The sequence below is a fragment of the Tetrao urogallus genome, assembly GCF_951394365.1.
Source record: "Tetrao urogallus genome assembly, chromosome: Z".
In the NCBI taxonomy this organism is placed as follows: domain Eukaryota; kingdom Metazoa; phylum Chordata; class Aves; order Galliformes; family Phasianidae; genus Tetrao; species Tetrao urogallus.
In genome coordinates, this window is record NC_136816.1 from 64,201,525 (window position 1) to 64,213,857 (window position 12,333).

The following is a 12,333-nucleotide window of genomic DNA, read 5'->3' on the forward strand; positions in this document are numbered from 1 at the left end:
CATCCACTGCAACCCTCTGAGTGCCACCACCCAGGTAATTTGTTATCCAGCGAGTGATCCATCCATCAGATCCATTTTTTTCCAGTTTAGTGACTGGGATGTCATTCCGGACAATGTCAATCTACAATCCAGGTAGATGATGTCAGTTGCTCTTCCTTTATCCATTGATGCCTGTAACTCCATTATAAAAGGCCACCAAGTTTGCTAGGCATGATTTGCCCTTGGTGAAGCCATGCTTATTACCTCCAATCACCTCATCTTTATTTTCCACGTGCTGTAGTAGGGCCTTCAGGAGAATCTACTCCATGATCTGCACAGAGATGAGACTGGCTGGCCTGTAGTTCCCTGGATGTTTTTTTCCTTTGGGGGCTATGTTTCCTCTTTTCCAGTCAGTGGGAGCTCCACCAAACTGCCATGACCTTTCAATTACGACGAAACTGCCAAGCAGCTATCCACCAGTTCCCTCAGAAGCCATGGATGGATCTCGTTAGGGCCCATGGACTTGTGCATCTTCAGTTTCTTTATATTATGTTGAATGTGGCCTTCACTTACAGAGGGCAGATCTTCTTTCTCCAACTTCTTACCTTCCTTTCTGCAACTTGGGCAGCATGGTTAGAGCCCTTGCTGGTGCAGTCATAGAATCAGAAAATCACTCAGGTTGGAAAAGACCTTAAAGATCATCAAGTCCAACCACAACCTAACCATACTGCCCTAACTAACCACCCTCCGCTAAATCATGTCCCTGAGCACCCCATCCAAACAGTTTTTAAACACATCCAGGGATGGTGACTCAACCACCTCTCTGGGGAGCCTATTCCAGTGCTTAACAACCCTTTCTGTAAAGAAGTTTTTCCTGATATCCAACCTAAACCTCCCCTGGCACAACTTGAGGCCATTTCACCTCACCCTGTCACCAGTGAGAAAAGACCAGCCCCACTCTCACTGTAAGTTCCTTTCATGTATTTGAGAAATAAGGTCTCCCCTCAGCCTCCTTTTTTCCCAGACTGAACACCCCCAGTCTCTCCTCATAGGACACATTCTCCAAGCCCTTCACAAGCCTTGTTGCCCTTGCTGGACCTGGTCCAGCATGTCAATGTCCTTTGTGTACTGAGGTTCCCAAAATTGAACACAGTACTTGAGGTGAGGCCTCACCAGTGCCGAGGACAGGGGAAGTATTACTTCCCTAGTCCTGCTCACCACTCCATTCCTTCCAGTCTGAGACAAAGAAGTCAATAAGCACTTCAGCCTTCTCCGTATCCCTTGTAACTAAGTCTCTGGTTTCCTCCCAGAGAGGGCTTACATCTTCCCTAGCCTTCCTTTTATCACTGATATACCTATAGAACAACTTCTTGTTCCCTTTTAAGTCCTTGGCTAGATTAATTCTACTTGGATTTTAGCTTTCTTAACCTATCTCTGGCTGCTTGGACAACTTCTTTGCAGTTCTCCCAGGTATTTTGTTCCTGCCTATACTCCATATAGATTTTCTCTTTGCACCAAAATGAGTCCAGGAGCTACTTGTTTGTCCACAGAGGCCTCCTGGCATTCTAGCCTGCTTTCCTCTTTCTTGGGATGCACTCCTCTGGGCTTGAAAGAGAAGGTCCTTGAATACTGACCAGCTTTCTTGAGCCCTTCTTCCCTCCAGGCCTTTATCCCATGTCACCCTGCCAAGCAGTTTCCTGAAGAGGTCAAAGTCTGCTCTCCTGAAGTCTAGAGCAGCAAGCTTGCTGTGCACCCTCTTTTATACTCTAAGGATCTTTTTAACTCCACTCATGGTCACTTCAGCCAAGACTGCTCTTGAGCTTCATGTCATCACCAGCCCCTCTTTGTTGGTGAGGACAAGGACCAGCATGGCACCTTTTCTTGTGGGTTCCTGTACCATTTGGAAGAGGACGTTATCATCAGCACAGCTGGTGCTCTGCTGTGTCATCCTTACAAGATACATCAGGGAGGGTAAAATTCCCTGTGAGAGTATCCTGTTTTTTGAATGTAAAGCTTCTCAGTCTTTCTGGATCAGTGGCCTATAGCAGATCTTCACTACAACATCTCCTTCCCCTGCATTCCCTTTAACTCTAACCTGGGGATGGTGTCTCAAAGCTTCTGTGGCTTAAGTAACTGAAGCCTTGTTCATGACACCTCTCCTTTAACCACATATTGTTTTTTTGTTGTTTTTTTGTTTTTTTTATTTTATCAGTGCTTTCTCTCCCCATTCCCCTAACTGGGAGGACTGATAAGAAAACTACCTGTGCTCCTAAGTCCTTCACTCCTGCTCCCAGCTCCTTTAGTCCCTCTTGATATTCATGCTGCTCATAGCTGTACCACTTGTCCCTGTGTGAAACAGCAACAGCAGGTAGTAGTCAGTGGGATGTACAAGGTGTGACAACCTCTCTTCCCCACCTCTTCCCCCAGCTCTCTTCTGGCAGCTGCTCTTTCCTCCTTGATGTGAGCAATAAGCAGCAGACCTCTCTCAGTAATGGATCAGGATGACAAATGAGTGCTGCAGCAGAAAGCAGCTGCAGTTTGGTATATAAGATCTGAACTAGACTGACTTCAAAATGAATTACCTAAGTTACACAGGAAAAGGTAGTTTAACTGCTATGTTTGATACTTGAAAAAGTGCAGTGAGGTTAGTGAGTAACTTTCAGAATGCATTTCTGAGCTATGGTTTTAAACTATCTGCTGTTCGTATTCATTTGTAACTGAATAGTAGGGCTGAAATTTCTGTAAAGACAGATTTCAGGGGTTATTTGTGAATTTTTTGGGCAGCTTTTCTGCTAGGCAAGACACAGAAACCTTAGCTGTAAGGGAATCCCAAATGGGTCCCCATCTTTAGCCATCTTTGCACTCTTCTCTACTAATGGTAGGATTATAGGATCTTCTTTTGCAGATACATTCTTTCAAATCAAAAGGAAAAAAAACAACATAGAGAACATGTATAATACATGCATCAATTGGGAAATATGCCTTTCATTATATGTTAATCTCCTGAGCATTATTAGAAACCACTTTTATCTGGAAAATCAATTTCTAATTGTTCAGGGCTTGTTTCTGCAACTTGTCCCTTGGGGCAGATCACTGCATCTTCAAGAGAGCTCCATTCAATTCACAGTGGTCATGAATATCTGAGACATTTTGCAGTATTCCAGCTTTTTTTCCTTCTAGTTGGACAAAAGTGGAATAACACTAAATGACATTGCCACAGGGAGTACCGAATTCACAGGCCACCATACATGCTAAAAATACTCATTCTATAGAAATAAAGATTTCCTTCTTTCTTTCCCTACAGAAACAGCTTTGTTGAGGAATGCAACACAGACTGAGTCAGCAGCTGCTCATATTTCCAAGCCAGGGGAGAAAATTCTGTTAGATAAAGTTGAAGTTATAACTGGAGAAGAAGAAGAACACAATGTATTACAGGTATGTATTTCATAACGCCCTGATTGTCAGCAGTTTTGTTGATGAAAAGAATGTCTAAATCCGAATTTACTAAATTTTACTGTATTTATAGAATTTACTTCTGAAGCAATCATAACATCACTATATGTTTTAAATTTTAAGTTTTTTTAAGATACATTTCTGCTTTTTTTTTTTCTTGTCTTAAATTTTCTTTTTCATACTATATCCATATGCTATTGTAACTGAAACATCAAAATTAGAAGTAATTTGAGTAAAGCTTTTTTTAATGACAAAACATTTTTGGGGAAAGAATGTGTCATTTAATAATCGCCTTTATAAACAAGTACATAACTTTTTCAGTGAATGAGGGAATATGCTATTATAGCACTTGCAATGCATTAACCTGTCAGTGGATATCACAGATGAAGAATTAATGAAGATTAAATAATTGTAAAAGTAAATTAGAATTCATAGAATCATAGAATCACAAGGTTGGAAACAACCTACAAGATCATGTAGTCCAACCATCCTCCCATTACCATGCTACCACAAACTGAACCATATCTCACAGCTCCTCGTCCAGACTCCTCTTGAACACTGCCAGGGACGGCGACTCCACCACCTCCCCGGGCAGCCATTCCAGTGCCTGACCACTTTCGGAGAGAAAAAGTTTTTCCTTATGTCTGATCTTAAACCTCCTCTGACAAACTTGTGGCCATCTCCTCGAGTCCTGTTTGTTGCCTGGGAGAAGAGGCCAAACCCCTCCTCACCACAGCCTCCCTTCAGGAAGTTGTAGAGTGCAATGAGGTCTCCCCTGAGCCTCCTCTTCTCCAGACTGAACAATCCCAGCTCCCTCAGCCACTCCTCATAAGACTTGTGCTCCAGACCCCTCCTAGCTTCATTGCCCTTCTCTGGACACGTTCCAGGGCCTCAATGTTTTGTTTTTTTTTTTTTTTTGTAGTGAAGGGCCCAAAACTGAGCAAGGTACTTGAGGTGTGACCTCACCAGTGCTGAGTACAGAGGGATGATTACTGCCCTGCTCCTGCTGGCCACAAATTCACGTTGATTGTTTTCAAAGAATAACTTAAAGTTTAGCACAAATTAGGGAGTCCTTATGTAAAAATGTCAGTGTATCTATTTATCTATCCTGTATCCATGCGTACATATGTATTCAAAGCCACATCAGAAAATTTAAAAGCATAAAGTTTTAAAACCAATAAAGTTAACAGTGGATCACAATTTCCATCATGTGTTTCTTTTTCAGATTAACTGCAAGCTCTTCCTATTTAATAAACTTTCTTTAACTTGGATTGAAAAAGGCAGAGGATCCCTGAGGCTTAATGACACTTCCAGCAATAAATGTGGCATGTTGCAATCGAGGCTGAGTAAGAATTAAATAACAAAGTAACACATACACAAAGGACTGATTAACTTGTACTTTTCCTGACTGGAATCAGTTTCTCTCTAATCATTTAAAACTGAGTAGCTAATTTTATTTAAATCAAGCTGCTGTGAATCTTTATATCCTTACCTGATGGAGTTGGCTTTGTTACAAACTGAGGCACTTCCTTGCCTCTGTGTGTTTCATATGGCTTGTGTATGCCCACATACTCATGTTGTGAGGTTCTGTGTCTTTTTGCTGGAAAGTATCCCCAAATTAGCTACCGGTCTGACAGTTTGTGCATCAGCACTGTTTCAAGACACTTCTGGAATGCTGTTTTTCCTGTGCTGTCATTTTTGTAATGCGTTATAGTTTCAGTAGATTATTTTCAGATTTATTAAAGAAATTAATGTATTTTGAAAATGTTAGTTGCATGGAAGTGCTGGGAGAAACTGCTAATAAAAAGGAAGACAGTTCCAATCACTTATGTATGAACCTTCTTATTTTAGTTATGCGAAATCAAGGCAGCTTGAGACTGATTCTCAACACCAGACTCTGGGGTCAGATGGTGTTAAAAAGAGCAAACAGTAAAAGCCTGTGTTTCACAGCAACAGATCAAGAGGACCACTCTGTTCAAGTATTTCTAATTCAGGTAATCAAGAGAGAAAATCCCACCCAAATCCCCACCTCATCTAGATTTCTGAAGACTTGCTGGGGCTATGGTTTTAGCAATTAGCGTTCTATGTCTTGTTAAGCTATGATTAGCTTAGGCTTTGTATGGCTTTTGTTATGAAATGAGTTAGCAGTGTTATCCCATCATTCAAAAAAGGTATGAAGATGTGATATTACCTCAGGAGAGACACTTCTTGATTCTGGTTCACATACCACTGAATCGGTGTTGTTCCATAGTATGGCATGCATCACTTACTGTTTCTTAGAGAGGCAACCTAGTAAGAATTTCTACACAGGTAGTCATGCATTCATAAGTCACCTAGGAACAAGGCAGCAGCTTTCTGCTGTGATTCTGGACACAGTGCTTGCACACTTCTCATGCTTGACCAACAGACTTCTCTAATTATATGACCAGCCTGATGGATGAAGGGAGAGCAGTGGATGTTGTGTTCCTGCACTTCAGTAAGGTCTCTGCCTTTAATAATGTCCCTTGTAAGATCTTCACAGGTGAGCTACTTAAGCATGGGCTGGAGGAGCAGACAGTGAGGATGGCTGAAAACTGACTAAATGGCTGGGCCTGAAGGGTAGTTGTTTAGTGGTCTATCTAGGTGGAGGCCAGTAACCCCAGGATTCAGTACTGGGTCCAGCTCTGTATCACATCTTCATTAATGACCTGAACAATGGGATAGAGTTCCCTCTTTGTAAATCCATAAATATCATAAAACTGGGGAAGTGGCTGACTCGCCAGAGGGTCATGCAGCCATCCAGAGGGATCTGAACAGACTGCAGAGCTCAGCTGAGCCTAATGAAGTACAGAGTCCTACAACTGAGGAGGAACAGTCTAACATATCACTATGAGCTGGGGGCTCTTCATCTGGAAAGCAGCTTTGCAGAAAAAGACCTAAGTGTTCCAGTGGACTAAAAACAAGAGTCAGCAATATGCCCTTTCTTATCAGAAGGCTAAATGTATTCTTGGTTGGTGTTAGGCACAGTATCACCAGGTCAAGAGAGGTGATCCTCTCTGTCCTCCTGTAATCACTGCTGGTGAGGCCGTACCTGGAGTCCTATGTTCAGTACAGCGTCCCCAGTACTCAGAGACATGGAGCTATAAAGTCTAGAGTAGTGCCACTAATATGACAAGAGGACTGCAGCATCTCTCCTGCGAGGAGAGGCTGAGAGAGCTGGGACTGCTCAGCCTGGTGATCAGGAGATTTATGGGTATCACATCAATGTCTATGATAACTCTAGGAGGAATACAAAGAAGATGCAACCAGTCTTTTTTCAGTATCACCCAGTTCCAGGGCAAGAAGCAGTTGGCACAAACTAGAACAAAAGAGGCTCCTTCTGAACATCCGCAAGCACTTCTGTACTGTGTGGGCAATGGAGCATTGGCACAGGTTTCCCAAAGAGACAGTGAATTCTTATTTTTGGAGATGTTCAATGCCCATGTAGACATAGTCCTGGGCAACCTACTGCATGTCCCTGCTTGAGTTTGGTGTTGGACCATGTGGCTTCCAGAGATTCCTTCCAACCTCAACCATTCTGTGATTCTGTGATGATCCATCTGGTCTAGGACCTCTATTTTAGAGTTGAGAAAGAACACAGATTTTGTAATGTGGCTTTACATAAGACAGCAGTCTTGGGAATACTGGTTTTCTCTAGCTGGAGCTGGTAAGTGGAGCATGAAAATGTGGTGGACTTATTTGCAAGTAATTACCACATAAAGGTATGATGTTCCCTACTAGATCCTTTCTGGTTCAACCTCTTGGGCAAGAAAACTGCTGCTTACAGGAGGTGTCACATTTAACACACAAGCAAAATACATGCATGCAGTGTTTATGAAAGCACTGTAAGCCTGTCACTTTCTAACAGTGATTGACTAACTCTGACTGTGCTGTGTAGCCAGTCTGCACGTGCACATTAGAAATGTCCTAGATTTCCAGATGTGATGCAGTTTTCTAGTGTATAGATATGTAAACATTAATAAGATTCGTCCTGACAGTTCTAAACAATAAAAACAGACATGTATTGAGAAGCCAAGGTACAGCTGTATGAGTGTGGCAAAACCTGCAGGAAGCTGCCTGTACAGTTATCAATGAAACAGCTAGTGTCCTATAGCTGATTTCTCATCAAACTAAACCCTCAGTGTCACATCTACAATTGAACCCCTTCAGGACTGGTTACTCCACCACTTCCCTGGCCAGCCAGTTCCAACGCCTTTATCATTCTGAGTGTCCTTCTCTGTACCATCTTTAATTCTGTGCTTGAGATATGATAACCAGAGTAGAACATAGTAGTCAGGACATGGCTGCTCTAAAGTTTTATATACTGGCAAAATGGGGCCCTGTCTGGTTTTCACGTCCTTTCTTGATTTAAAAATTGCAGCACAGTTCATTATATTTTTAAGGTTAATAAATGTAATCTATATTTTTTTGTGGTTAGGTTTTAAAAGTTTTATTTCTTTTATAAATCAAAATGCAAACACATATATTACTATTCAAATGCTTTATTAGTTCTAGAAATATATTTAGGAATTGTCTGGAGTATGATATATTCAGTACAGCCATTCTTCAGGGCAGATAATTTTTAAGGTTTTTTTTTTCATGTAATTATAGATAAAATAATCAATATATTTTAAATTTTCAACCGCTGAAGGGAATCTGACATCCTTTGTGTTTAAATCTATTCTCAGAAATAGATTACTGTGAATCTTATATACATTATTTTGATTAAAAAACAAAACAAAACAAACACAATCAAAATAAAGTTATTTTATTGCTTTTGAAAACTTCTCAGCCTCTCTGTAAAAATAAAGTTTCTTAGTTAATTTTGACTCTAAATCTTATTTTCTGCAGGCAAGATCAAAAGATGCTGGATATTTGTATGCAGCAATACATCACCGCCTTGTGGCATTGCGAAGCTGTGCTGAGCAAGAATCAGATGCTAATCAAATAGACACAGAGTCAGAGACAGCTTTTCATCTATTAAACTGTGACAGTGACGAAGATGATGAAAAAATAACTCAAGTGAGCAGCAGTGGATCCGGTAAGCAGAATTTTTCCCAAGGATGCTGTAATTCCTACAAGTTTTTTTTCCTTCTAAGTAATAAAATTGTACTTTTTTTCATGTGGACTGTAACTTTAATCAAAATTTATGTTATAGATACTCTTTGCTAAGTAGATGAGAGTAACTCCTTGCAGCTGACTGCTATTATGATGCTAGATTTTACTAGATAAGTGGTAGATAGAACAGTTTGGTTAGAATGGATCTACAAAGATCACCAAGCCCAGTTGTGCGAGCTCTTCAGGGCTAGTTAAAGCACATAACTGAGGGCATTATCTAAACAATTCTTAGACACTGACAGGAGTGGGGATTGCTAGGAAGTCTGTTCTTCAGGAAGCCATTTTTCTTCATGTCCAATGCTCTGGTGCAGCGTTGTGCCATTCCCATCCTGTCATCAGTTTCCAGGAGCAGAGCCCAGCATCTCTCTCTGCTTCCCCTCCTCAGGGAGCTATAGAGAGCAATGAGGTTGCCGCATGACCTCCTCTTCTCCAGATAGGACAATCTAAATGTCCTTAACCACTCCTCATGAGATTTGTTCTCTACCCTTGTTGACCTTCTCTGGACTCTTTCAAGGACTTTAACATTCCTTTTGTATTGTGGTGCCCAGAACAGCACACAATATTCAAGGTGAGGCTGCTCCAACAAAAGAATAGTTGGAAAATGACAGCTTTTTATTGGCTAGCTGTGCTGTGTTCAGAGCACCCCACAGGGCAGTTTGCTCTCTTGGCTGCCCAGTCACACTGCTGGCTCATGCTGAGCTGCTGTCCCCAGAATCTCTAAGTTCCTTCCTGCTGAGCTGCTCTCCAGCGATTTGTCTCCCATCCCTGCCCGTGTCTTGCACTGCTTGTTCCCAAGTGCAGTACCCAGAATTTTCCTGTTAAACTCCATGGTGTCACTGACTGCCCAGTGCTATCTAGATCCTTCCACAGGGCCTCATCCCTCCAGGCAGCCAGCAGCACCTCTCAGTTTTTGTGCATTGACAAATGTGCTGGGGATGCATTCCAGTCTTGCATCATCAGTGTTGAACAGGAGTGGCTCTTGAAATGAGCCCTGGAGAACATCACTAGTGATCAGTGCTAATACCTGTTTGCTTTGTAGCAGTGGAATATTTTTTTGGAAAAAAAAGCTGAGAGTTAAGGAATTTTAATGTTGTCAACCTTTATCTGAAATCTTTAGTACATTTCAGTAGATATGACTGGAGGCACTGAGATACTTCTTACATGAATGAGTAGAAGTTGAGTCCATATGCATCATCAAGTAGCTAGTTATTAATGCCTTCAAGCACTGTGTGTTTATTGAAACAATATTTACTTTGTTCTAGTTAACTTTGTTTAAAGCACTGATTTTTGATTGGTTCTAATAACTACTTCTCTAAGAGACTCCTGGTTCAAGATTTACATGCCAGCCATGCCAGCTGTTTTGGCAGTTTTTTTTAACATAATAAGAATGTAGGCTCTTCAAAGTAAGGAATGTAGCTAAAACAGGACGTAAGGGACAAACTGACTTAATGCTGCTCTAGAAAATGAAAGGCCTAAAAGCTCTTCTGTCTTGGAAGAAACACAAGACACATTTCTGGAGGAAATTTACTCACTTGTGCCAAACTGCCACTATGAGTACAGAAGCTACCAATTGAACTCTCTTTCTTGTAGGACTAAAGCAGGAAGGTCTGAGTTGTTGCTCCTAGAATTTGCTTCCCTCTTTAAGTAACATACTGTCCTTATACTCACTTCTTTTTAAGAAGTATTCAACAGAAATAAGTCATGTACAACCAACAGCTATGAGTAACTGTTTGCTTAAGGAAAACACGCAAGCCTTTTTTCCCCGTTTGACAGATCGCAGCATATAGTCTTGTTCCCATGATCAGTTGTTATTGAAATACACTTCAGTAGCATTCAGTGCCCTAAGCAATGTATGATGCTCTCACACAAAATTTTCTCACAAATACCTTCATTCTGTTTAGGAAATGGAATTTTTTTTCCTTTGAAGACTGCCTGTACTGCTTCCAGCTAATCAAACATTCCCTCATTAATTCCTAAATAATCTCTATTGACTTTGCAAAGATTCAGGTAACTTGAAAACTGTGGATGGAGTTTGATTCCTTTCCAAGGATTACTGTGATAAGAACTCTTTGTTGTTTCAGGGGGAAAAAAAAAAAAAAGAAGAAGAAAGAAAAGAAAGAGGTGAAAGGGAATATAAAAGCAGTTTGGGAGCACAGATTTACTAGTTAAATATTTACTTTGATTTGCAGAGATTTGTGATACAAATATTCGAATGGCATCCAGCAAACAGATTCTGAAATACGACTGTCAGGTGCTCGTGAGTGTCAAGCCCTTTAGTTTAAGCTTCTGTCTTTTATTTGTGTTCAAACAATTCCTGTCAGCAGTTTTAGCAATCCCTTTCAAATGCTTTTTGGATGACTTCTATCATTCCCTGCTTATCTCTTCTATTATTCTCAGAGCCACAAGGTTTTAATTTTGCATAAATTTCAGTCAGTGGTATCCAAGCCCCACTTTCTGTGTAGACATTCACATCTTACATGTGTCTGTCCCTAGAACTTCCATTTCCAAAACAGGAGATTGTAGTCATAGATTTTTAAATAAGGTGAGGTCAGTTTTAAATTCTAAAGGAGAAATGTGTATTTGGATGCAAGAAATCAGATCCTGCATATTTAAGAACATTTGATAAAGAGCCTACATTTTCATTTTCATTTAAGTATGAATGATGTTTCATTCATTTCCAGGGATTGTCTCTCCTTTAGAATTGTAGAATCACTAAGGTTGGAAAGAATCTCTAAGATCACCCAGTCCAACCATCCACCTACTTCCAATATTGCCCGCCAAATCGTGTCCTTAGGTATCAGATCTGCCATTTCCTTAAGTGCCTCCAGGGACGGTAACTCCACCACTTCTCTGGGCAGCTTGTTCCAATGCATGACCAGTTCTTCTGAGGAGAAAGATTTTTAATATCCAATCTTTAGTTTAGGCTACTGTGAGACGCATAGCTTTTCAGTGACTGCTTCATTACAGGAAATCAGATTAAAAAATATGCTTAGATTTTATTTTTATTTTATTTTATTATGTTCTACCTGCTTTGTCTCAAAAAAAAGCAAAGACAGTTCTCTCTTTTCTTAATACAGGCATCTCTGTGTTAAGCTGAAGTTACATTGTTCCCTAGATTATAATATATATTTCATGACAGTGTAAAAGACATGGAAAAAAATAATCAAAGTTATTTTTGATGTAAAAGATTGAATAAAAGCAAGTAGAATTTATATTAGTGAAGTGTTCGTGAACAGCAAGGTGATGCTATATGCTTGCAATAAATTTTCCTACATGCAGTTCTTCACTGTACTGTCCTCAGAACATTAACCCTTTATAAGGACTCTGTAAAAGGTAGGAGAAGTATTTCTACTATTCAGTATAGACAACTGTTCTGAATTGTATCACTTTCAAGTAAAGATATTGTTTTCATAAGATCTGTAAATAGTAACCTGATTTTTCTGATATTTTTATTACCTTATATTTCACTAATTACAACTCAGATACTTTCAGCAACAAAATGGTGTTTAAATTTGAATGGAGAGAAACAGAACAGTTCATCCAACTTCAATCAATTTTTGAGAATGGTTGGCATTAATCACTCTCTTAGAAGTGTTTATTTTTCCCACTAACTACAAAGTGAGCTGAGGAGATGAATTTAGAATAGATGGCAAACTTCTAGACTGACAAAAGTTAGGCAAATTTCTCCTTCCCTTTATATAACTTGCCTGCTCAATATTTCACTACATTTGCCTCAAATTGTCTTTGTAATATCTAGCTGAGAAG

The 12,333-nt window shown here is 40.2% G+C and overlaps 1 protein-coding gene across 1 annotated transcript in view; it reads left to right on the forward strand.

Moving 5' to 3' along the window:
- RANBP3L (RAN binding protein 3 like) overlaps positions 1–9,551 on the forward strand; it is a gene marked incomplete at both ends in the record, with an annotated part of 32,482 nt that extends 22,931 nt beyond the window's left edge. The window contains 7 exon segments of the mRNA XM_079548315.1: positions 3,284–3,414; positions 4,658–4,778; positions 5,284–5,426; positions 8,302–8,491; positions 9,427–9,442; positions 9,444–9,481; positions 9,484–9,551. Of these exon segments, the coding sequence (XP_079404441.1) occupies positions 3,284–3,414; positions 4,658–4,778; positions 5,284–5,426; positions 8,302–8,491; positions 9,427–9,442; positions 9,444–9,481; positions 9,484–9,551 (707 nt within the window).
- Positions 9,552–12,333: the final 2,782 nt, after the last annotated feature.